Here is a 27,767-nt window from a genome sequence, read left to right as displayed (position 1 = left end):
GGCCGTGCCTGCCTTGTTTTCACGCGCCATGGTTTCACAGCCACATCTGAGCACACTCTTCTGGAGGTCATTTGGCTGCTGGGTCTGCCTCATTAACCAGCCCAGCGGCTGCTGCGCCAGCGCCCGCACACAAAACCATCAGCGCTCGCCCAAACACGCCACCCCCACTCCACCCTCCTCTCACCACTTGCTTTTTCTGCTTGCTTGTGTAACCCCGGAGTTCACGTCAACCTTTCTTTACAGTATGGGTTAAGCATGTGTTTGGTGAACCCTCGGATGTTAAAGTGGGCTTTGCGGATTCGCAGAGCACCGCAGCCTTGATGTGCACAGTGCTGTCGGTGTCGGTGCTGAGGCCAAGTGTTCGGTCTCCCCTGAATTATTTTTTTTTTTACATTGTAGAAGCTCTGTCCTTTTCCTTTGAATGTACGTCGAGAATGAATTAAATGTCATTTGCTGATTTTTAAATGGATATACTGATGGAGTGTATGCCGGTTGGTGGTGGAAGACAGGAGGTGAACGCTGGGTGTGCTGGGGTGGGGTGGAGGTGAGGGGGGGGGGGGGGGGGGGGGGGGGGGGACAGTGGGGAGTGAGCCTGGGGTCGGCAGCATGGTCCTGGACTGAGAACGGGTGGTGTAAACAGCCCACGCCAGGGCTCCATCTGCAGCATGGCTGATGGGGATACATTCATTCCTACGACTCTCAGTGCCAATGTCACAAAGACACATCAGAGGAGATTTAATACTTAAAAAGCCATCTGTTTTTCAGCAAAAAAAAATACGTTGGCTCCATCACTAGTTCATGGACATAATATATAATGGGAGCCCAGGCACACACAATAAAGATGTGCACTCACACACAAACACGCGCGCGTGCACGCACACGCACACACACACACACACACACACACACATACACACAAACACACACACACACACACACACTATGTTGTCACACACACACAAACAAACAAACACACACACACACACACACACACACACACACACACACACACACACACACACACACACACACACACACAAGATACACAAAAATTCAAACAATTAGTGATTTGACGCCAATCAGTGATGGCGTCTGAGGTGCCCCTCGGTAATTGGGAGCACAGTGAATCATTCACGTGTTGTTAAACTCAGCACAACAGTCACCTTTCAATCTCCACTCACCCCGCACATTGCCATGGAAACACAAACCTCTAATCAGAATCTATTCCATTTCTCCCCCTCCAACTCCAGTCTAAGATTGAGCCTTTCCTTCTCTTCCATCGAATCCCTTTCTCACATATCTCACTTCCTATTTTCTCCCCTCTCAGATTCACAGTGACATTCAAACTCTCACACATGTTCACTCACACACAAAAAACAACCCCACACACACACACAACCCCCCCCCCCCCCCCCCCCCCTCCCCCCCTCGCCCACACACACATACACACACATAAACACACCCACACTAACACACATGTGCACACACACACAGACTGACAATGAGCAGGCTGTATGTAAATAGCGATGATAGCTTAAGCAGGAGAAGCTGCTAGTTAGCCCCGGGGGGACCTTCTCTCTTTTAATGACAGGTTAGCTTTGACTGGGCTTGAATACATTACTGGAGTGAGGGAGCGATGCGTTACACTTCCTCTCTATTTGGCTGCTCCTCAGACGTGCCTAGGAGCATCGCTTTGCTCCTCTCTTCTCTGTCACTCTCTGGGTCTCTTATCACTGTCGCTCCCTCTCTTATCCCTCTCTTCTCTGTCCCTAGCTGTCTCTCTCTCTCTTTCTCGCTCTCTTATTCCTCTATTCTCTGTCCATAGCTGTCTGTCTCTCTCTTTTTCACGCTCTCTTTCTTTATGTCCCTCTCTCTCTTATCCTTCTCTCTCTCTCTCTCTCTCTCTCTCTCTCTCTCTCTCTCTCTCTCTCTCTCTGTGATCCCTCTCTCTGCCTCTGTTAGTGTGTGTATCTCTCTCTCTGTCTCTCTCTCTCTCTCTCTCTCTCTCTCTCTCTCTCTCTCTCTCTCTCTCTCTCTCTCTTGCTCTCTCTCTCTCTCTTTCTCTCTCTCTGCCTCACTCTCCCTGCCTCCCTCTTTATTTTTTGTATTATTTAATGGCAGAATGCGTAGGACGCATTCATTGTGGTCCCTTTTCTACCCTGGAAGCTGAAGAGACAGCAATGTGTGTGCATGTTTTCATTTGTGTGTGTCTGTGTTTGTGTGTGTGCTTTAGCCTGTGGATGTGTGTGTGTATGTGTGCCTGTGGAAGTGTGTTTGTCTGTATGTATGTATGTGTGTGTGTGTTTGTGTGTGTGTGCATGTGGAAGCGAGGTTGTACGTCTATGTGTGTGTATCTGTGCCTGTGGAAATTACTTTGTGTGTGTGTTTGTATGTTTGTGCATGTGTGTGCATGTGTGAATGCCCGTGGAAGTGCATGTTACTGTTCTGCAGACGGCTTGTGGTGAGGGACAGAGGAGTTCTGCCAAGATCAGGTTGGAGATAGTAAAGGAAGGACATGGAATGAAAAACAGAAAGGGTTGTGTGTGCGTGCGTGCGTGCGTGCGTGTGTGTGTGTGTGTGTGTGTGTGTGTGTGTGCGTGTGTGTGTGCACGTGCGTGCGTGTGTTCGGGGGAGGGCTGGGTGGTAGGGGGGATGGGAGGGGGTTTGTGAAAGGGATAGACCTGCACGAAAGACATGGGGTGACGAGAGAGGAAAGGGGAATTGCAGAAGCCTAAGCCAGAGACGTATTAGTCCGGCGGTAATGAACCAGGGGACTGGAGGAAGGGCCCTAGAGCTGAACACTGCCCTGCCTCCATGCGGCAGAGCCAAAATGCCCCCCACCCCCCCAAAAAAAAAAGAATAATATGAGAGTGGCAGTAGGTAGCGCTTTCCTGCTGGCATCCGCCAGTGTTCAGAGCTACAGGCTTAGCGGATCGTTCACAAGAAGCAGCAGGGGATGTTGCTAAGTTACCAGCCTCGCACTCAGCCATGCGAGGGCGTCGCTAAGTGGCGGCCACCTGGTACCCTGGTGGAGGTGGAGCCCGGGGTCCGGCACCGCAGCGGGGATCAGGGTGGAGAAAGAGTGGATCAGGGTAGAGAGAGAGTAGGGTACAGGGTAGAGGGAGAGTAGGGGATCAGGGTAGAGAGAGAGTAGGGGATCAGGGTAGAGAGAGAGTAGGGGATCAGAGTAGAGAGAGAGTAGGGTACAGGGTAGAGAGAGAGTAGGGGATCAGGGTAGAGAGAGAGTAGGGGATCAGGGTAGAGAGAGAGTAGGGGATCAGGGTAGAGAGAGAGTAGGGTACAGGGTAGAGAGAGAGTAGGGTATCAGGGTAGAGAGAGAGTAGGGGATCAGGGTATAGAGAGAGTAAGGTATCAGGGTAGAGAGAGCATAGCACATCAGGATAGAGAAAGAGAGTGGCTTTGGTCATGTGGGTATATACCCATTCAGGTGGAGACTGACAAGGGCCAACACGTTTGGTTAATACTTTTTATTTTATATTTTTTGATAAGGTCAGCTAAACTATTATCTCTTCTGCAGAACTCCAGCCCTGCAGCGGTATCAAGCGATAACTCTTGAAGCATGGCTTAATTGATTGATATATGGCTATTGATGCTTTGGTACTGGTCTGGAAGTTTGTGGTGACCTTTTGTAGAAGCACGATCACTTTGTCTGCTATTGAAGCTCTGAACCACGTGGGTTGGTTGAGCTATCAAGACAAATCCTTTGGTAGAAGAGGAAGGTATGCTAATGTTCTCCAACATAGACTTTTCTATGCACACAACAAGAACAAGAAAGCCAAGCTCATGTTGGGGTTTATATGTTAAACCATACTTTATTCATATTAAACCAACTTTTGGTTTAAGCTGGGGTAAGCTTAATGGAATGTAAGTAGCTTAATGTAAGTTCAATGTAAATCATGTTAAAAAAAAAGAAGTATTTTTCTCTATTTGATGAATTTCATTGAACACACGGCATCACACGTAAGGCATGACGCCACGTTTTATCCAATGAAATGTTAACCTGCAAAAACATTGGAAATTGGCGGTGAATAGTTATTCATGAAATTGTTACAAAAGCAACAACATATGCACCACATTTTCCTTATTTTACGACCTTGGTGCTCTCTGACTTTGCGTTACTCTTTCTCTTGCTCCAATTCTCTCCCACCCACACTCTATTGTTCTTGCCTTGGTATTTTCCACGTGTCAAAATCTTTTTATGCAGGCACCACAATCTATTCAGAATCATATCCATATCTCGATGCCCAGCGACATGCTTTAACACAATGATGCTGTTTTCTTTTTTCCAGCAGAATATTTGTATCTAAGTCACACACGGGGAGAATATTTTAATACACTTTATCGGATTTTCAAGCATGACTACATTCTAGTTTGCATTATAATATATATGAGTCGTAAAGTACCCTCCGGGGATTAATAAAGTCCTATCTTTATATGTGTTCTGCATGTTTATACAAACATCTGGGATGGGGTGGCGCGTATCTTCTGCAGCCCATTAATTTACATTTTGGGTGCGCCTAAAGACATGAACTGTATTCATTGTCTTAAAAACATTTCTAAACCCATGAATCGTTTCAGACGAAACAAATACATACGAACGTAACCGAACACGATTCCCTTTTTCCTTCTCTAATTATCTCAACTGATAATTTTTCAATAAATCCTTCAACTGTTGCGAAGCATCTTTTTTCTACATTTTTTCTCTCTTCAAAAGAGATTGCGTTAATTTATTCATTGGCTCTGTTTAAGCCTGTCCTAAGCCTATTATCCAGCCCGCAGGATCTGACATGTAAACAACCTCTTGGGCACTTTTCAGTGGTTACGGCGGCCAAGGAATTGGGATTATCCAAGGGTACAGTAAGGCTTCTTATTCACCGTGGGGCTCGTTTGGAGCGCAAGTGCAGCGAAATCCGTCCGTGGGACTGCATAACCACAGAGGATAGCCCGACATGCAGGCCAGTTAGAAACAAGGATGCAACACGTCGTGTTCAGCTAAACATCCCCATTGAATTGCAATGTCTGTGCGTTGGAACCTCAGCTGTTTGTGAGCGTTGCGGTTCCAATGGAGGACTGGCATCTTTATGTTCGCCTAGCATGAGTTTGTGAATGCATTCAGAGCTCAATCTATAGTTGGCTGAAGGTTTGTTTTGTCGCGGAAGCCCTGCTCACAAGGGAATGAATGCCGGCTTCTATTAGCTCATTAGACTTGTGTGGGTGATCTGATATTGACTTAGTCAATCTTCCAATAAGGCCCTTTGGCATTAAAGAGCCGGAATCTCTCGTCAGCTCATAATGTGCTTGACCAATCAAGCGAACTTGCATGGTCCTAAAACCCCTCATATTGAATCACTTTGTGTGTGTGTGTGTGTGTGTATGTGTGTGTGTGTGTGTGTGTGTGTGTGTGTCTGTGAATTACTTGCGCTATAAGAAAGACTTTTAGTGTTTAGATGATTGTTATTAAACAATCACGCAAGATGGATAGATCCATAGCTAGATCGCCCAACAGATACAAGGTGTGTGTCCAAAAATATCCAATGTTGTCTCAATTCTAGGAAAGAGCAGATGGATTCATAAACTTTTATCAGGTTCGCCTTAATCGCACTCACGCACGCGGGCACACACTTATGCATACCAACAGACACATACACACACACACTTATGCATACCAACAACACACACACACACACACTTATGCATACCAACAACACACACACACACACACACACACACACACACACACACACACACACACACACACACACACACACACACACACACACACACACACACACACACACACACACACACACACACCCATAGGCACACAGACAGGCAGTGCCACCACCTTCTACCTTGAGGGAGAGTGGGGTGAAGTCTCTGGGGTAAACAGATGCTCGGGGATTGTGATTTGCGTTATTTGATTGGTTGCCATACGCTGCCTGTACCCAAAACAGTGCTGCCATTCTGTTTCTACTAAGTTCTTTTAAGGATAAAACAAACAAGCCCCCCCCCCCCCCCCCCCCCCCCCCACCACAAAACCAATTCATTAAGAGTGAAGAGAAATATCCAAGTATTCATCTATCCATCCCTCCACCCATACAGCCAATCATCCACCCATACAGCCAGTAAACCACCCATACAGCCATCCATCTATCTACCCATCCACCCATCCACCCGTACAGCCATCCATCGTCTATCGTTTTATCCAGATAGATCGATAGGTACCTTTGATGGCGTAACAGCAGCTCACATTAAAAACACAATTTTAACAGTGATCATGATGTTAGGGAAAATATAATAATATGAATGTCTCAATCAAAGTTGTTATGTTTTTTTAAATACAAGTTAGCTGACCTATAAAGCAAACCAGTGCAACGAATGCGACAAAGATATCTATATCTATCCATCTTCCCATCTATCTATCGTTTCATCCGTCCATCTTCATCTTACATCGAATCAGGCGGGGGGGAATCCCCTCGCAGTCTGACGTTATTCAAACCTTTAACAACGCGTCACATTTAGCTGACAGGTCATCGTCAATTTGAAGGGCTTGGGACTACCCCATAAAACAGATGATTTCTGCCACAAACAAACACTGAAGGCGCGCACACACGCACGCACGCACGCACGCGCGCACACGCACGCGCACACACGCGCACACGCGCGCACACACACACACACACACACACACACACACACACACACACACACACACACACACACACACACACACACACACACACACACATGCCCACCTGCATATTGAGTGACTGGTCTTGTTTACCCCCCCTCCCCAGACACATTGAGAACTGGAAGGGCCTGCAGATGCTGAGAGACATGGACATTGAGCTCTACACTGGACTGGAAAGACTGTGAGTAGTACACACACATCAAATTACTGTTAAAGGTCCTGACCTTACTGGGGTCCCCTGCTGTGGAATTCTTGGCTGTTTGCATGCATGCACGCATTTATTTGGGCTGCGTTGGTACTGATAAACATAAACGTAAACGTATAGATCATATTTTTTTCAAAAAGTCAAAAAGGCTGAATATGGGATGTAACTAAGTGTGTGTGTGTGTGTGTGTGTGTGTGTGTGTGTGTGTGTGTGTGTGTGTGTGTGTGTGTGTGTGATACAGCACCATTACAAAGAGCGGCTTGAACTTCATCCAGGCTCGGGCTTTCTCAAAGAACCCCCATCTGCGCTTTATGTAAGTATATTTATATTTAAATGTAGTAATGTAATGTATATTATGCAAAGTCATACACAGAACCCCTCCCCATTGCTTTCACACACAAACGTGCACACAATCACACATATGCACAAACTCTCTCTCTCTCTCTCTCTCTCTCTCTCTCTCTCTCTCTCTCTCTCTCTCTCTCTCTCTCTCTCTCTCTCTCTCTCTCTCTCTCTCTCTCTCACACACGAACACACACATACAAACACACTCACAGCATGCTACAGACAACCTCTCCTCCTGTATCTCCTTCCTCTGTTGCTTTCCAATCCTCGAAGACTAGATAGAAGGACACATGCAAGTCTACTTTGTCATGTGTTTACCCATGCAAGGCAAGGCTTTGCATAATCACAGATATGGCCCATATTTTATTTTGCATTCTTTCCGGTGTTTTGTAGGAGGACTGATGCGTGTGTGTCTATGCTCGCAAGAGCAGTGGGAGTCGATATGTAAAAATGCTCCCTGACCCAGCCAATCCCTCTCCCTCTTCCCACGTCCAAGAACCCCAGAGTGACTCACTATGTCAGAATAAATTCCAGGGTATAAATAAACGAACAAATACATATATCCACATCGCAAAATTGTTATGGAGCCGGTTGAGCTCTATAATGCAATATAACACAATACAATGCAATACAATATACCTGTTTAGATATTAAACTCCATATTATTTTTTAGGCCATATTGTTGTGGGAGCTACCCGGAATGCTTCAAGGCATGTGCTAACCAGTGACCAGTGAGAGTATACCCACTCATGCTCGAAAGGCGTACATATTGTAAAGGGTGAGGTTATTTTTTAAAAACCCGCCATGGTGTCTAGTGGCATTATATAACATTATATAATGTGAACATGTAGCCCAGATATATTGTGGGTATGGACCTGGAAAAGGAGGTTCTACAGTTAATAAAACATAAAATAGCCATTATCTTGCCATTTGCTGCGGTTGTCTTCACCTTTCATATTCATATCTTTACACCCTTATTGTATGGATGTAAAGGTTATATTTAACCTTTCCTTCAGGGTATATGTGTTAAAATTCCAGGAGAGAAACTGAATTATCAACAGCAAAACCTCTATGCGAAAAACACCTTGGACACAGACCTGCCCGCGGACATGGTTGGCCGCTGAACCCGATAAACAAGCACATTACTATCCTTGAATTCAAACATGACAAATTAAACTGGTCTTAAATGCATATGCAACAGCTTGGCAACAAGTTTGTTTTGGCATGGCAACAATCTCTAAAGAGCGAGCCCAGGCCAATCAGTGAGTGTACTGGCTCTATATGGGGGCGGCCATCTTGGGGCTGTTGAGACAGCAGGAAGTGGACAGATGGTGTTTGTTTCTTTGTATTTGGGGATGTTTTCTTTCACTGTGTGTGTGTGTGTGTGTGTGTGTGTGTGTGTGTGTGTGTGTGTGTGTGTGTGTGTGTGTGTGTGTGTGTGTGTGTGTGTGTGTTAGTCTCTGGGTGGGTGAGTGAGTGTGCGTGCACTGCAGGCGCATGTTTTTGTGTGTGTGCGTGTTTGTGTGTGTCTTTGTGTGTTTACTTGCATGTGTGTATGTGTTTGTGTGTATGCAAATACTGTGTGTAATGCTGAGACAAACACAGGTGGTTGATTTCCAACACTGCCACTGTTTCCTACTATATCTAAAAGGTATTCATGACCAAGGTCACTAAGAAAGTATGTTTTATATGATCCTCAGACACAGAGATAACGTGTGGTATTTTGCTCATTTAATCTCATGCAATGTATACATTTACTAATAGCAGCCAATCCAAATTCTCAGGTCCAAATTAAAGCCCTGCTTTGATTGATAGAAGAGGCACCCTTTTTCGAACGTCATACAACTGACTAGCAAGACCTCTGCAACTTAGAGGCGAGCACCGTCACACACACACACGCACAGTCACACACACACGCACACACAAACACACACACACACACACACACACAAACACACACACACACACGTACACACACGTACACACACGTACACACACATATACAGACTGAAAGATTGACAGCTTTAATCAACATTGCAACACCTGTCATTGTTCACTCCAATCAGTGGTTCTTGAAATAACTCATGTTTTTTTGTGTGTGTCCGTGTGTGCGTGTGTGCGTGTGTGTGTGTGGCTGCCTCTGTTGGGATGCAGTGTAGGGCGTGTTGTGTACAGTGTGGAAGTTCCGTTTTCACACTCATTACAGATAATGAGCTTGAAGGCAATAGTATAGTCCATATATAATATCCGTGTATGTATACATGTATATAGATATATATTGCTCCGTCCCCATCCTGACTCCCTCCTTCTCTCCCTTCGCAGTCTCTTCCTTGTCCTTCACCTGAATTTTTATATTGTCATTATCTGCACAGATCCATCTATTGTTATTGTTGTTTTTGTTTAGTCATATCTCACTTCAACACTGGAATGTTCCTATTCTGATGACGGCCTTTTTCTTTTAATTTCCCATTATCTGTCAGTCTCTCAATGGCTCCTGAATAAGCCCCTCGTCTCCTTTCCTCTCGCCCTGTGCACTCTTGCCGTCCTCCATCCTCTTTTATTTTGATATTGCCATTGGTTTCTGATTGCCTGTGAAGCCAGCAGCTGCCCTCAGTTACTTACATATTCACACCTCTGCATGGTTTCAGAGAATCTCCGGGGCTACCACTGTCTCCTTTATCTCGTCTGTTACCTCATCCGCCCTGCCTCAAACTCGCCCTCCACCTGGCTTGACAACCTACTTATTGTAGATCCATTTTAAGACCTTTCAATCATTTCTTGCTAAAGCCGTGCTCGAAGTGGCTGGGAGGTGGTGTCCTCTACAGCCTAGTGGGTGTTCTTTTAAAGCCATAAACCGGCTATAAAAAAATAAAATAATCCATAAACCGTATTTATTGCCATACAAAGAGATGCAGGACCAAAAGTTAAGACTAAGTAGATTGATGCTTGGTAAATGTTGAAAAATGTACTTTATCCAACTATTAAAACAAAATCAAATAATAAACATACTCTAGCGAGCCAATAGACTAAGCTGTATAGTGTGGTGTGTTTTATGCACCAAAGTCTCTTACTAGCTTCTGAAAATGTGGTTTACAGTGCTTTATTATGAATACATTATGATGTCAGGTGGGGTTTGTAGCCTAGGCTGTACTTTTCGACACACTTCACCATGTTTTGCTGGCAGAGGAAGGGTATGCTTGCGGAGGTTGTGGTTGGCTGGGCTTGTGTTCTTTCAATGACAAGGCAACTCTTGTGTGTGTGTGTATGTGTTTGCGTGTGTGTGTGTGTGTGTGTATGTGTATGTGTGTGTGAGATTGTGTGTGTTATTGTGAATGTGTTTGTGTGTGTGTGTGCGCATATCAAAAAAGGACCAACAAAACTAGATAGTAGCTAGCAGGTTTGCTGGCCTAGCACATGCCGTTGCCGAATATTTATTTTACGTTTTAAGAGTTGCATTCACTTTCAACAGCTGTTGAAAAGAGTTTTTTTATCTATCATTGTATCATTGCAGAAATGCAACTGTAGCAAATAGACGCCACCTGCAGCCGTATTTGCCCTACTCTAAACTGTTTGTGAATATTGTCCATGAGCAACACTGGAACTTCCTTTCTTTAGCCACAATAGTTCGGAAAAACATGTGAGACAAAAAAAGCATGAATTTTTTCACAGTATTGTCCCTCTAGCAATCTGCTTATACGGATTTAGATACGACATTAAAGTCTCGTTATTCCTTGTGACAAAATACAACTATCTGAAGATTGGTTTAATCTAGAAAAATCTATCTAAAGACCATAGTATACATATAACACCTAAATATAGCTATTTTGTTCTCAACAGAGAACTGGATAGGTAGTATTTACCTCCATAACATATTTGCATTCAATCACAATGTGTTGCTGCTCTGCAACCTTCTTATTTGTGTAGCTCTTCAAGTTTACACTCTGGGCACAGCAAAAAAAAATCATCAACCCAATTTTGTCCCAAGCACCCAATATTTTAGTGGATGGCAACCTACATTTGTCAGCTGGATGGCCCTATCCAGAACTGTCGACTCCTGCAAAACACAACATGACACAAACAAAAACACACACCCTGAATCAGAGAGAGAGAGAGAGAGAGAGAGAGAGAGAGAGAGAGAGAGAGAGAGAGAGAGAGAGAGAGAGAGAGAGAGAGAGAGAGAGAGAGAGAGAGAGAGAGCTTGAAGCGTTTTCCAATTTACTTGCTGCTTATAGTTTATGAGGGAAAAACGACTCAGAGAAAGTTATCAAATTAACGGCAAACTGCTGAAGAGTACTGAGAGAACATTAGAAGTGCCGGTAATCAGGCGTGAGTCAAATGTGCCGAAATGTTGAAGTATGGGCGGGATAACAGTGAATAATAGCCCACTTTAAGCCCATATGTCGGGCGACGCAACCCTCCATCGTGATCAGGCTACTCACCCTACTGGGCCACCCTATCATTTCTAGCCTATCATTTCTACATTCTAACATTTCTGACATGATTGTAACATGATTTATTGGGTGAGATTACTGACCACAGTATTCATTAGCCTATGGAGACATCCTCAGCATAAAAAGGTACTATGTAGTGTTAGCGACATTAGCACTGGTTCTTATTCTGTATTTAGACATGCAACCTTGACCTGGCAGTCCCTCTTCCATGTCCTCTCTCTTCCCCATAATTGCATCCCAGCACCTTGCAGCTGATCCCTGGTAATCGCATGCATTGTTGCGGTCGAATATACATGTAAAACAGAAAGGAGACTGAGATTGTGAAAAGAGATGTTGCAAATCTCCCTCTCTGCACAAGCCTCTCACTATGACACTTGTTCCCTCTCTCTCCCTCCCTCTCGCTCTCTCCGCCTCCCCTCCACTGTCTTGGCTCCTCTGTTACTCTTGCTTTGCATTCTCTATGTGGTGTGAGAGGAATACTGATCAGGCCCATAATTTAAGATGCTATGAATAATAAACACTGTTACATCACAGAGCGAGAGAGACAGACAGACACAGAGAGAGAGAGAGAGAGAGAGAGAGAAAGACGGACCCGAAAGGTGAAAATAGAAGAAGAGTAGGTGTTCCTGCGTCACAAAGAAATAAAAAACATTGAATTGGTTTAGAAGTGGTAAATACAGAGAGAGAGAGAGAGAGAGAGAGAGAGAGAGAGAGAGAGAGAGAGAGAGAGAGAGAGAGAGAGAGAGAGAGAGAGAGAGAGAGAGAGAGAGAGAGAGACATAGGGTCAAGATGCAACTATTTCACCATCATTAAATCTACCACCTTCAAGCATAGCCTGAGTGTAGCTAATGATAACATAGTTATAATTCTAATAACAGCTTCCGAATATGTTAGCTTTGTTAGATGAAATAGCAAACCAACCTATAAAATAGACTCCAGGCCGTCTTATAACTAAATATGTAATTTATATTTAAGAAAGTTCATGTAAACATTAAAACATTTATGGGAAGCCGCATGGGATAAACAGATAATGAATTAATTATTAGAAAAATATCATTAAGACGATTATTGCACATTTTTGGAAAAAGATTTCCATAAAATCCATAAAAAGTAACATATTGGAAGATATATTATGCTCTCAAATCATCAGACGATCAACACAATCAACATCCAAATCTTGTCTTATGGGGGCAGTAGAAATATACTCCAAATAACAACATGCCGAGTGAAGGCAAAGCAGCTACATTGACTTTTAATATCTTCAATAATTATTCACAACGGAACAATAATCATCCTTTTTCTTGTGGGCTTCACCAGCTGTACTTAACAACAAAGATCTGAGAAAACGTAAGAGCCCCCGGAAAAAAAGACACAACATTTAAAATATTAATAATTAAATGACGTCATGTTTTTTTTTACCTTTCATACTTAAAGAAAAGCAGGTGAAGCGAGAGAGATAAAAGTGGGGGAAGATGAAAGGGAAGATGAAGGAGCTGTGCTGCCGGGATGCAGTTGGGGCTCAGGGAGGTAGAGCACACACCGACGCACACACGGTGTCAGGCTGGGAGACTGGGGGGGGATTACCAGGGCGTTTGGTGTTTCACAGTAAAGGGGGTTAGTAATGGATGATGCGTTTCTCCCTACTGTTCCCGCCCTTTTCTCATATCTCTCCCTCCCCCCCCCCCCCCCCCCCCCCCCCCCCCCGCCCCTTTTTATTGTATCCTCTTTTATTATTCTGCCTCAGCAACGTCTCATTTTAGGGCAGGTATTCTTTTTTTATTTCCCCCTCTTACTGCCTTGGCGTCAGAGGGGAGAGACGATGCGCGAGTGGACCCTAATAAAAGCTTATCGCTCCCTCCCTCCTTCATCCCTCCCTCACTTTCTCTGTCTTCATCGCTCTCTGCCTCTGAGTCATGCAAACATGTACACACCGACAAACACACAACACACACACACGCGCGCACACCACACACCACACACACACACACACACACACACACACACACACACACACACACACACACACACACACACACACACACACACACACACACACAAACACAAACGGATGCACATGCAAACAGATGCACACATGGACACACTCACATATACACATAAAAACGCACGCACAAATGCATACACACACACAAACGCACACACATAAACACACGCATACACACATACGTACATGCATACCAACCGTATCTGCAAGCACATTCATACAGATACTTAGAAAAAATAGGACATGCACATGTATGCTTCATCAACACACACAGCCAGTCATATAAATATGCACAGAGATGCTGCACCCACGCAAACAGACGAGTGTGAAGAGGCAGTGTCTGGGTGGGTTTACACAATGGGGATATAGGAATAGAGCAGTGCTGTCAGTTTCTCAATGTGCCAGCTCCTGACAAAGAAATCCCTCGCTCCCTTTCTTTCTCTCTCTCTCTCTCTCTCGCTCTCGCTCTCGCTCTCTCTCTCTCTCTCTCTCTCTCTCTCTCTCTCTCTCTCTCTCTCTCTCTAACTCTCTCTCTCTCTCTCTCTCTCTCTCTCTCTCTCTCTCTCTCTCTCTCTCTCTCTCTCTCTTTCTCTTTCTCTCTTTCTCTTTCTCTAACTCTCTCCCTCTCTCTCTCTCTCTCTCTCTCTCTCTCTCTCTCTCTCTCTCTCTCTCTCTCTCTCTCTCTCTCTCTCTCTCTCTCTCTCTCTCTCTCCCTTTCTCTAACTCTCTCTCTCTCCCCCTCCCTCCCACTCTTCCTCCCTCTCTTCCCCCCTCTCTGACTGCCCCATTCGGGTGCTTCTGAACCCTCCCTCTTGGAGTAGTTAAGCCTGGGAGAACATTGGCACGCACACACATACAAACACACACACAAACACACTTGCACGCACATGCTTACACACACACACACACAGACACACACACACACACACACACACACACACACACACACACACACACACACACACACACACACACACACACACACACACACACACACACACACACACACACACACGCACACACACACACTGGTGCACACAAAGGCAAACAGGGCAGACCTGGGGGGGAACAAAGTGAATAGCAGAACAGGAGAGCAGTCCTGTTTCTCATGCAAACTGCTGACAAACCAGCGGCGCCCCACGTGAACAGAACAGGCGTCAGGAAGAAGCGGCCTCAGAGAGAGGAGACCCGCACCGACACACTGCAGCGGAACCAGAAGCCTCCTTTCATCTCATTGGTTCTTTTTGGCCATTGTCGTGCGTCTAACTTGTCTTTTTGCTTGTGTGTGTGTGTGTGTGTGTGTGTGTGTGTGTGTGTGTGTGTGTTTGTTTGTGTGTGTGTCAACGTGAGTCTGTGTGTTCGTATCTGTGTTCGTATGTGTTAGTGTATTTTTAAAGCGGTGTCTGTGTGTTTGTGTGTGTGTGTGTGTGTGTGTGTGTGTGTGTGTGTGTTTGTGTGTGTGTGTGTGTGTTTGTGTGTGTGTGTGTGTGTGTGTGTGTGTGTGAGTGTGTTCATAGCGGGTATTGTGTGTGTGTCAACGTGAGTCTGTGTTCGTATCTGTATGAGTATGTTTTAGTGTGTGTTTAAAGTGGTGTCAGTGTGTGTGTGTGTGTGCGTGTGTGTGTGTGTGTGTTTGTGTGTGTGTGTCTGCGTGTAGCGGGTGTATTTGTGTGTCTGTGCCATACTGGTGTGCGTGACTACACTTGATTGTGCGTGGCCGGCGTCATCTGGTTCCACATCCGTTGCGTGTGTACACGTGTGTTTGTGTGGGGTGGGTGTGTTTAAGGCAGAGTCGCCCGCGTTGCTTTGGTTTGCTGGTCTCGCTGAGCACCGGTGGATGAGGTGGGTGGCTCCGGCGCAAGGACAACTCTCTGAGAGCGCTCCTCCAATTTCAATTAGGTTCAAGTCCGGGCCGTGCGCGGAGCCCGGGGAGGAGACGCATTGGTATGCTCGTCACGGAGCCACTCCAGAGTTATCTCCCCTTTCCTCTCGCTTGTTGTTGTGCCGGGAGATGACTTCTCGCCCTGATTTGAGGTCATGGGCACTCAGGAACGGAAGGGTTGGGGGGGGGGGGGGTGTGAGGTGGTGGGCGGGTGGGCCGGTGAGTGTGTGTTCCCCCTGCCTCTGTGTTTAGAAAGGGTGTGTGGAGAGCGGGCTTTGTACGACGCATGCAAAACGAGTCGCTGTTTGGTTTTGGAAGAAAGAGGGGAGAATGGGCGACCGTTGAATGTCTGTCCGAGTTGCGTGAGAGGGGGGAACGATCGGGACAAGCAGATCGCCTCACGCTGCCCGGTTGCCTCCTTGTCACCGTATATAAGAGATGCAAAAGAAAGTTGTGTAGAACATATATCAACGCATATCCAACAACACACATTAAAAGCATTGCAGTCAGTGCCACAAAATTATTCAAGGCTGTATTTAGCTCCTTGTGAGACAATTTACAGCTTTGAAACCATTTACTGAAATGAATTGAACCGGTGCCATTTTGCTGTCCCCAGATCTCTTTATATCTTCCTCTAACCAGGTCAACAGTGAGTGAGGGGCTTGTTCTGTGTAATTTGTCTTTGCGTGTGTTTACTCTCCCCTAGACGCAGACAAGCACACACCCACACACACTCACCGCAAACACACACACACACACACACACACACACACACACACACACACACACACACACACACACACACACACACACACACACACACACACACACACGTGCACACACACACGTTTACTGTCCTTGATCACCCTTGGTAGGCAGCTAATGGATTGATACAGTCACTTTGTTCTTGTGTGTGTGTGTGTGTGTGTGGGTGTGTGTGTTTGTGTGTGTTTGTGTGTATGGGTGTGCATGGGGGAGGGGGGGAGTAGGTGTTTTGTGCGAGTGACTTTACATATCAAGTGTGCATATGTTCATGGGGTTTTAAATATAGCTCTGTTTTTTGCGACGCCCTGTGTTTGTCCCTCCATGCAAATAGCCATGCGTGGGCTGATGCGTCGACGTGTTTGTGCTTAATTGTGTGTCTGGATGCATCGATGCGTGTGTGCTTGGATGTGTTGCTCTATCGTGCCTTGTGTAACGTAATTGGGATCGCGGCAGTCACGGACGTAAAATGGCTTTTTTGCCTCCATCATCTTTTGTTTGGCGTGCGTTAATTGAATTGAGTGTGTGTGTGTGTGTCAAATCAAAGTGGATACATTTATAGCGATGCTTGCGTGGATGTTGAGACCTATGTGTTATGACTAGTATGTTCAGGCGCAAACCTGTTTATTTATTAATATGCTTGTTTCGTTTCATACATAGTGAGCTGAGCCGATTACATTTTCATAGTCTGTGGATAAATGCGCATCAAGAGGAACTTTGCAGAACCGTATTGAAACAAAGCCGTCATGAATTGTATTAAGGTGCTCTTTTCTTTCTTCTGTCACTCACAGTGACATTTTACATGTGTCTGTATGTGTGTCTGTGTGCGTGTGTGTGTGTGTGTGTGTGTGTGTGTGTGTGTGTGTGTGTGTGTGTGTGTGTGTGTGTGTGTGTGTGTGTGTGTGTGTGTGTGTGTGTGTGTGTGTGAGAGACGGAGGGGGTGCCAGGGAGAGACTGATTTTCTAAGGGATTGATTAAGAAGCAGTGATACGAAGCCCCCTGTAGAGCGATCGCTTTTAAAAGGCACTGTCACACGCGACCAGATAGACAAAAGACAGAAAGAAAGAAAGAGATAAAGAAACACTTATTCTACCGTAGAAGATACAAAAGGGGCCCGATAATGAGCGTCAGGTGTCCGGCAAGGTGCCTCGCGGGGAAATTGATTAGATTTTTGATATATAAATATACAAAGAGCTATTGAGCTCACTAGAAGTATCTCCTTTGTAAATATCCTTTTGGACAAAAATAAGCCTAGTATGAATCCCCGAATGACTGGAGAGACAGGTAGTGCTGCCTGGTCAGGCTTTGTGTCAGATAACATATTACGGGGAGATAGAGTGCACACGTTCGGCTCTGCGAATCATAAGCTTGACCGCCAACCCCCGTCCATCATTGTCGCATTATGCTGATCTCCGGGGTTATATTCCCAAACATTATGCATCGTTTTTTCTTTCCTTTTCCCCCCCCTCCAATTACCTTGAACTCCACCCAAACAGGTAACACACTGGTTGTGCGACCAAAAAGCTGCGGGTTTGGATTCCTTTGCTCCACCGAAAAAAACACATCAAAACCAAGTGCTCCCAAACAAGCTTGTTTTCGCATAAACGGCTGCGATTCGCTGTCATGTTTCGGCTTATCTTGTTAGCAGAACTCTTAAAAGTGGAGCTGGTGACTTAGAAAAGGGGTTACGTAAACACCGAGATCTTACCTCACCCATTGTCAGTTCTGCCGCTAGGCACGGCTGCACACACACCGCATAGCCGATGACAAACAACTCCTCACCAAACTCATTCTGACATATTCAATTCACGTTAAATGCGTGTAATGACTGCCAGCCTTCTTTCTTCATTTCTTCATCCCTTCCTTAATATGCATACAACTACATGACACACACGCACACAAGCAAACGTTTCGCAGCTCACCCCGATGTCATAGCTTGTTATGGACGTAGAGTATCAGAAATCATCCGCATTATGCCAAGTGATAAAGAGTATACTTTAGTTTCACTTGCCCTGACTCCAGCGAAAATCGTTTCCAAAGTCTCTGCATAGCTCGGTTTCTCAATGCCGTGTATATCAATGAATCACCGTTGTATTTCACTGCTCTGTTGTTGTCGGACGGCCTCCGGTGAGTCTTCTCCCTCCAGCCTCGCATCCGTTACCGCGGAACGGCTTGATGTCAGCATTGACCTTAGTTAGTGTAAATAGCAAGAGCAACGGCAGGAACAGCCTCACAATAGTGGTGAGAAATAGGTGTGAAGCTGATCAGACGGAGAATACGGTCCCAATGAACAGGCTCTCAGCCGATCTTATCTGTGGCTATAGTAGTATAAAGGACACTCTCTTTCATCCCCGACCACCTTTCACCTAGCGCCGCTACGTCCAGAGAGGTCATGCGGCCGGTAGACCTTCTCCCTCTAGCACCCAACCTCCACAACCCGTGTCTTTGATGAGCGTGAATTAAATGGCCACACGCACACACACATACACACGTATTGGCCGCCACACATTGTGAGCAATGAGACGCGGGTATGCAAATGCGGGTGAAGGATATGATAATTCGCAAATTGAGGGGAAAAGAGCTATGATCACAAAGATCAACTGAGGGATACGACAATACGCCGTATTTAGACCACGCTGAGGGCAGATCAAGATTAACGCAGCATCTAGCGGTTTATTCCCAGAAGCAACAGAGAGATCCTATGTTGATTTCATTGGAAAGGGGCCCGGTCGGCGGTATCCATTAAGCATTGTACAGCAGGGACCTCCTGTAACTCCACTTAAAACCTTTCCAACCATTCCTCTGCCAACATAGCAGCGGATTAAAAGAAGTGCTTTACCCACCACAGTCCTAGTGCAGCTTGACTCGCCGTTCTCCCAAGAGGCCCACGAACAGGCCCCGGTGGAGTGTTTACAAACCCCTGCTACCGCTTGCTGGAAGGGACTATGCGGGCAGTGTTTCAAGGAAATTTTTACCCCATTTAAACAGTAAATGTATAGTTTATGTATTGGAGACACTGTCGATGGCGAATAGCGTTACTCTCCCAGACGGAGATAAAAATAAGTAAAATGCTACTATGGGTTGCCAAATATACTTTAGCTGTTGTTAATGTACCTGGGCGGCCATCCCAATTTAACACTGCATCAGGTTGGTGACTGGCTTGATACTTGGCATGGTGGCCCATCGTAGCCAACTAGATGGATATTGAAACATCATATCAATATATGAGATCTCTTCCGGATCTCTACGAGTAAAAATACCTACTGTTTTCACATGTTTCCCTGGAGGTCAGCGGATACAGTGGATGTGACGCCATCGACACGCAACCTCACCAAATCAAACAGTCCGTTACTTTGAATAAAACTATGGATTTCACTGGGTTTGATCATTGCCGACACCATTTGGGCTCATGTCAGAGCAAACAACAAAATATGTAAAATGGTCTAGTCTTTTCAAGATATTTAAATGCGGAAATGTTACATATACTTTAATGAGTGAGCTTGAACAGAGTGCAGTTCACTTACCGGGCAAAAGATGAGCAGTGAGAAGGAATCTCTGAATCTTCTAGCCCCTTTTGAACTCACTATAGAAGCGCCATCCAACGCACAGCACTGGGCCTTGAGATCATTCTCCATCGAGCAGACTTTTAGATATTGAAGGATGGTCGAGATCTACACAAACATCTAAGATAGATCTACCGACACAATATTTATTTTTTGTGGAATTGATTGAAAAAAGGATTCTGTCTCCATATTTCTGACACATTCTGTCCTTCTGCCACTGATATTGACATGGTGAAAGCATTCTTATTGGCGAGTTACAGCAAGACTAATCTATAGAGATTCATGTTGGTCGATAATGTTGGCAGAAAGTACTAGATTCCCACCACAACATAACAAATGACTATACATACCCATAGCGATGAGACAAGCTTCAGAGCGTCTCGGCTGAAGATCTCCACTTGAAGATAGGGTGGCGGGGGGGGAAGTTACTAATGACTTAAGGACTTTCATGTCTTTCAGATCCGCTGATTCAAACGATGGTGCTGAGTCAAAGTAATGAAAGTTTGTTGCTGCCTTTTGACAGGCCCAGAGCAGCAGTAGCAGACTGTACCAGATTTAACCTGTTATTAAATCAAGACACATGAGAGCTTGGCAATGGCCTGCTCACTACACACAGACCCGGCATTGTCAGATCATAACCAGAGGAGGGACTGTTGTTGTTGCTGCGAGACATCTGATGACCAAATCTGTCTCCTTGTGGTTCCTTCTAGTTTTTTTTTTTTTTATTGGAAAGCTGCTTTATTTCTTCCGAATGGCAGCTTTGATCGGAAGTGGTGCCCTTGAGCAACTTGAGTGGATAGCTCTCTGAGGCGCTCCGAAGGAAAACTGGCGACACACAATGCGGTTGACCTCTTAGTGGTCAATTGTGTTTTTCAGTCACACAGATGTGTACACAAAATACCCACTCACAAACAGCTACCATTCATACACAGAAATATGGCCCACATGTATGACCAGATGCAAAATGGATATACAGCAACACACAGAGACACGGCCTGACTTACACACACACACACACACACACACACACACACACACTCACAGACACACAAAATAGTCTGCACGTGTTCGGTATCTTAAATATGAAATCATACTTTCAACTGCGTTGTAGCCGCTCTGACCTTTCTGCTGAAAATGCATTTTGCATACTGAGAAGGATGGATCACCGGAATGAGGTAGAGAGAGGGAAAGAGACAGTGAGAGAGACTGAAACAAAAAGAGAATGCGTTTTTTTGTAGCATCAAGTGGAGGAAGTATTCCCTCAACGTTCTTCCTCGCTTTCACACTCACGCTCACAGGCTGAGCACGTTGCTACATCTGTAGAGCTGAGCACATGCTCATACTAAAATAGCACCTTAGCGTGTGACGCTCGTTTGTGTGTGTGTGTGTGTGTGTGTGTGTGTGTGTGTGTGTGTGTGTGTGTGTGTGTGTGTGTGTGTGTGTGTGTGTGTGTGAAACAGCATGGTGCTGTCCCAGTTTGGAAGCCTCATACAACATATATCCCCAACCTCATGCGTACAGAACTCTCACTCTGAAAGGAAGCTGGAGCCCGTTGCCTATCATCTGTTCTGCGCAACCATCTCTCCAACAGGTGTTTAATAGTGTCTGCAATGACACGGCTTTCACCTTTTGATGTGATTCTAAAAGGGGCTTCCTTATTGTTGTGTATAATATTTTGGTCAGTCATGCGTTGATAAATGCTTCCGTGAAGCGTCTCTGTAAATCGTCCGGATATTGCAATGGCGAGTGAGTTTTGCTGAAAAGGTTAGGCATAACTTGAGTAATGGTTTCCATTCTCAATGTCCACAGATTACATTTTGGTGTCTTTTAGCCCTACGCCTGCCCAAACCCCACGCACACCAACTCTGTCAACGTTCTCATTGTGTCAGAGAGGTTGCATGCGTTAAATAATAAATAAAGTAAGTTATGTGAGAGGGCTGCGTCTCACACGGATTGCAGGCTGCTGTGCCGTGAAGCATCAGGGACGTGTTGCAGAGCGAGGCGCTGGACAGCGTGAGGCACTGGGGTCGGAATTACGACTTCAAATGATCAAAGGTTAACACATGGGGGCTGTAAATAGCATAAGATACAGAGGGATAGATTCACAAAGGTGGCGGCATAGACCCCCCCCGCCACCTACGCACACAGCTGCAATTACACACAGACATTACACAAAGACACTACACACAGACACATGCAGGGCACAGACAAACACGCACGCACGCACGCACGCACGCACGCACGCACGCACGCACGCACGCACGCACGCACACACACACACACACACACACACACACACATGCTGCGGTATTTGACGTGCAAACATTGATTTTCATATCAACGATGAAGCTATTTGTAGCACTGCAGTGATGAAGCCCAATTTCAGCCCCCATACTCATTCCCTGGCTTTCTTGAAGGCCTATGCCATTATAAAAATAGGTATAGTACCTAGCTAGCCTTAACAACGTAATTTGCAGACACAAATATTCCTTTTAGAGCTAAATTCACTACTCCACTGCGTTAGTTCGTCGTCTGCGTTTTCACAGACAGGATGTCCAATATCAAGGCAATACATGAGAATGTTACATTTCTTTAGTAATGGGATTCTCATGCTCTCCTCACGAGCGAACACAACCGAAAAAGAGAATGGACATCCTTCCTGCAGACGCAGAAAGCTCCAACCCTCTTCTCCTTTCACCCTTTTCTTCCCAATTTCTGTTTTTCCACTTATGTCTATCTCTCCTTCCCTCTCTTCCTTTCTTTCCTCCCATAAAAAACAATTGGTGTCACAGCCTCCGAAAGTGTTCCCTTGAAAAGAGCAAGAGAGGCCATCGGCTAATCCAAGTCAGAAACATTTCAGGCTCTCGGCCTGTCTTACTCCGTATCACTCCATCCATCTCTATCTCTCTTCCTCTATCTCTATCTGTCTTCCTGTCATGACAGGTGTTCTTCACTTTTTACGACCTGTCAGTTCAACATAATGTGCATCCCAGACGGATTTTATTCTTGGACCTAGTAAAGTTATGTGTGGTTGCACAGCATGTCCTGAGCTTGTGCATAGAATATGACTCGCATTTGCCTCGTTAATCTCTCTCGCTCTCTCACTTTACCTCTCTCTCTCCTTCTCTCTCACTGTTTGTTTGCCCTCTCTCCTTTTTCTCTCTCTCCAGTTCTCTCTTTTTTCTCTCTCTATGGGTCTCTCTTTTTCCTCTCTCTCTTTCTCTCTCCTCTCTCACTCACTGTGGAAGACACGCCTGCACACACAAAAATACCCAAAAGCGCACACAGCCAAACTCTTGCAAATGTAGTGTTGTGTGTGTGCCACTGTGTACGTATCGCCTCGCATGTATAACGTTGATATATATAAATCATAAATCGTGGATAGGTCAACAAAGTTGCTAAGAGAGTTATGTTTGTTGCGAGAAACAACACTCTGTGGTCCCGATCTGAGATCCGGTTGGCTGCCCCTTTTGGGTCTTCCATGTCCCTCCGTTTGCTTTCGAAGTCTATGAGCTGAACAAAGCCACCGTCTGGACCCAGAGTCAGTCCTATCCGTGCATACTATTTAATAAGGAGAGGGATTTTTCAATTCAAAAGCCCTCTGCTGTACTCACCTGCTCTCAGTCTTTGCCATCTGTCGATTTGCCTCCCTGTCCCTCTGCCCTTCCCTGTACCACCACTCTGTTACTCTGCGATGGAGACATCTCTCACTGCTTGTCACTGTGGAAAGAGAGAGAGAGAGAGAGAGAGAGAGAGAGAGAGAGAGAGAGAGAGAGAGAGAGAGAGAGAGAGAGAGAGAGAGAGAGAGAGAGAGAGAGAGAGAGAGAGGGAGAAGGAGAGAGGGAGAGAGGGAGAGAGAAGGACAGAGAGGGAGAGACAGAGAGTGTGTATGCCTGTGTGTTTACCTGTGTGTGTGTCTCTGTGAGAGTGTTGTACATGTGTGCCATGCGTCTGTCTGTCTGTCTGTCTGTCTGTCTGCCTGTCTGTGTGTAATGGGGTATTAGAGCCAAGGAACAGTATCGAGGTGGGACATTGATAAGGTCATTGTGTCTGTGTGTGTGTGTGTGTGTTTATGGATTTGTGTGTTTGTGTGTGCTTAATGATTTCCCATCTGTGAAGTAGGTCAACGACGTATAAATTCACTAGTCTGTTCGCCTGAATCTTATAAAATGGGATGTGGTAATGTAATAAAAAAAAATCCTAACAGCTCTTTCCATCGCTGTGTCTCTTTCCCTCTCTTTTCACACACATACGTGCACACTCACACACCCTATTGTTGCAACTACTATCGGACGCATTCCATAATAGCTCATGTCATGCCTCATATAATGTGTTCAGCGCTTATAATGACATTGAGTATGGGCTTCTATGTGTGGGTGTGGGTGTGTGTGTGAGAGTGTGCTTCTGTTTTTCCGCAGTCCTCTTAAAATGACAAGTAAAGTAGCATGGCAGAGGAAGGTTCCCATTGGATCACAGTCAGTGCAGTGATCCGGTTCAGTCCAGCCGCATGTTGAGAGTCTCTTGCTGTACACGGAGGTGACTCGACCGGAGCGAGGGGAGATGTCGGCCCTTTGACACGGCACAACATTTTTCACAGGCTGTTCTGCCTACATAAGAGTTGTGGCCAGGGATTTATTTCAGGAGGGGTTGAGGCAGTTTTAGAAAACATACATTGTAACGCAAAACGTAAGAAAACAAAAAAAAGTCCATCTTTCAATTTTTTTTAATTCACATTTTTCAAGTAAAACCAGCTATCCCCCCCCCGCCTGGCAACGTCTCCCCCTTTGCCCCTCCATACAGGGGGGGTGTAGTGCAGAACAATGAATCCTCGGCGTCCATGTTTAGCTCCGCTCTTAAACGTAATGCCCTAATGAGGGCCAGGTTGGGGGTTAAGCTTTGAGGGTTGCTGCTCACATTATCTCACTTAATAATAAGAGGATTAAACCGAGAAGGAACAATATCTGCAGAGCCAACGCAGCACCGTGTAATTTGTATGCGTGCGCGAGTTTGCGCGTGTGTCTGTTCATTTAAATGTTAATGCAAAATCCAGCGCATGTGTGTGTGTATGCATATGCATGGGTGTGTGTGTGTGTGTGTTTGCGTGTGTGTGTGTGAATATCTGTCTGTGTGTGTGTGTATGTCTGAATGTGTGTGTGTTTGTGTGTGGGTATGTGTGAATATCTGTTTGTGTGTGTGTGTGTTTGTGTGTGTGCGTTTCTATAACTCTTCCGGAGGAGATAATTTGATAACTGTGAATTCAGTGACATTATATATATCACAAGCTCTCGCCGCAGGAGGACTCTTCCACCCAGGGAGAGCCAATGATTTGAATTGAGCGCGGAGGTCGTCGATGATCGTGTACATCTGCCACACGTCTGTTGTTTCAAAGTAAAAGCCCTGCCCTCCATTACCCGACATATTCCACGCTGCCAAAGCAGATCCTATGATCAGGGGAGTACCTGGGGGATCAGCGTCTCGTTTAAATCAGGGCAGGGATGTAGCTCTACTGTCGGTTGAACTACGAGCAACCCCCCCCCCCCTATCCCACCACCTTCCAAAAGCTGTGGACTTTGTTTTCACTTTACTACGGTTTCCTACGGTCCACGTATCCCCCAGCTCCGCGCTCGGATCCCCCAGTCGAGCACAAAATGTTGTTGTTGTGCCGACACTTAATACGATGGGATTAATCTTCGACTGGTTACTCTGAACGCCGATGCCAAAACACAAAAGCCGAGGTCTTTCTATCCGTGGGGAGAAACGGTCCTTAAAATGCGAACGAATTACAGACTTTATTTTTGTCACTGACAATCATGACACGCAAAACAGACACGCAAACAGACACTCCTCTGGTAACTCCTAAACCACCCCGGGTTGGGTTTAATCCCACCTCAAAAAAATACATTTTGGTGGGTTTTGCAATGGATGACATCATTGTATGTAACACAACTGCTATTGGCATGTCATGGTCTTCTCTCCCTCTTCTCTCTTCCAGAAACCTTTCCAAGAACCCCTTGACCACCTTGTCCTGGCCGCTCTTTCAGCACCTGCAGCTTATTGAACTGTGAGTCCAACCCCACACACACGCACACACACACACACACACACACACACATACACACACACACACACACACACACACACACACACACACACACGCATACACGCACACGCGCGCACACGCGCACACGCGCACGCACGCACGCACGCACGCACGCACGCGCGCGCACGCACGCACGCGCGCGCGCATGCACACATACAAATGATTGTGCACGCTCAGCAACATACCTGCCCAGGTCCCTCTTTTCCCTTAACATAAGCATTGCTTAACCGATATGTTGTGAAGATTCAGCTCTACCGTTTTGGGGCCCAGTTTTGTTCATTAGGGCCCCGCTGTGGTGCTCCAGCAAGAGCATGAATGGCCTGGTTTAGCCATAATGAGGGTTATTTTGTAAGATGATAATCATAATGATAATGATGATGGCAGTGCAATGTGGGCCTCAACAGCCAGCTGACAGAGGAACGGAACAAACACGACCTTGTCTCCAGATAGTAGTGCAACCCTGTGTGTGTGTGTGTGTGTGTGTGTGTGTGTGTGTGTGTGTGTGTGTGCGCATAGCTGCATGCATTTCTGGGTCTCAGGTTGTGTTCACTTATTGAAGGAGGATTTGCGCACGCAGTAATTCTAGTTAATTTTGTAAATAGATGATTTTTATGTTTTATTTATTTACCCTTAAAGCGGAAATTCAAAAGATTCAGAGAATGATTGTAGATCGTTTCTTTTGTATAAGGTAAAAAAAAACAGTTTCCTTTTAAATTAAACATAATATGAGTGGAACCAAAGTGTATACCACCGCAACACCAGGGGTGGAAAATCTAGGGCACATCGCCTTAGCACGTCCCTGCAGCCTGGGGTGGCAGAGAGAGAGAGAGAGAGAGAGAGAGAGAGAGAGAGAGAGAGAGAGAGAGAGAGAGAGAGAGAGAGAGAGAGAGAGAGAGAGAGAGAGAGAGAGAGAGAGAGAGAGAGAGAGAGAGAGAGAGAGAGAGAGAGAGAGAGAGAGAGAGAGAGAGAGAGAGAGAGAGAGAGAGTCCAGACTGTACTAGGGGTAACAGTAAAATAACCCATGGCTGCCTTGTGAAGACCAGTAAAACACAAAGTAGGACGTTTGTGTTTTTTCTGCATTATACCCGAAAAACCGGCTGAATAAACTACAAAGAGAATTGCATAAGTTGTGTAACAATTTTGCTGGTTTTAGGAAATCGCAACTGTAAGAGTTGTCCCTCTATGCTACAGCAATACTCAGATGACACAAATATCTGACAAATGAGTGCCCAGGGCTGCGGGACATTGGCTAATAGCTTTACATTAGGCTCAGTTAATATTTCATAGGATCCAGAAACTCTCTGCTTATAAGCTTCAAGGCTGTGTTCGGGGGCCTAATGGTGTGCAACACAAAGAGCATGGATGGCATATGTTTTTATTCCCTTGTGCAGGTTACGTGGGATCAAAGTTGTTTACATAGAAATGGTCACTCATCTGTGACGCATCCTTTATTTTTTAAACCCTTAACTACCAGGCACACACACATTAACTCTCACACACACACATGCACGCATGAACCCACACAAACTGAAGAGCACACACATATTATATTTTGATTGTCATATTTTATTCGGCATTCATCTTTCTATACGGGACACACAGAGCATGGATGGCATATGTTTTTATTCCCTTGTGCAGGTTATGAGGTTTATCAGGGTTGTTTAGAATTTAAACATCGAATTGGTCACACATCTGTGACTCATCCTTTATTTTTTAAAACCCTTAACTACCTGGTACGCACGCAT

The 27,767-nt window shown here is 45.5% G+C and overlaps 1 protein-coding gene across 2 annotated transcripts in view; it reads left to right on the top strand.

Moving 5' to 3' along the window:
* ntrk3a (neurotrophic tyrosine kinase, receptor, type 3a) overlaps positions 1-27,767 on the top strand; it is a 120,138-nt gene that overhangs the window by 18,172 nt on the left and 74,199 nt on the right. For both annotated transcript variants that reach the window (XM_030366437.1, XM_030366436.1), the window contains exons 2-4: positions 6,819-6,893; positions 7,159-7,230; positions 25,915-25,983. In XM_030366437.1, the coding sequence (XP_030222297.1) occupies positions 6,819-6,893; positions 7,159-7,230; positions 25,915-25,983 (216 nt within the window). The remainder of the gene's footprint in view (positions 1-6,818; positions 6,894-7,158; positions 7,231-25,914; positions 25,984-27,767) is intronic.

Source organism: Gadus morhua, chromosome 9, assembly GCF_902167405.1.
Source record: "Gadus morhua chromosome 9, gadMor3.0, whole genome shotgun sequence".
Lineage (NCBI taxonomy): Eukaryota > Metazoa > Chordata > Actinopteri > Gadiformes > Gadidae > Gadus > Gadus morhua.
Note: the sequence above shows the minus strand (reverse complement) of the source record. Positions and strands in the feature narration are given on the sequence as shown.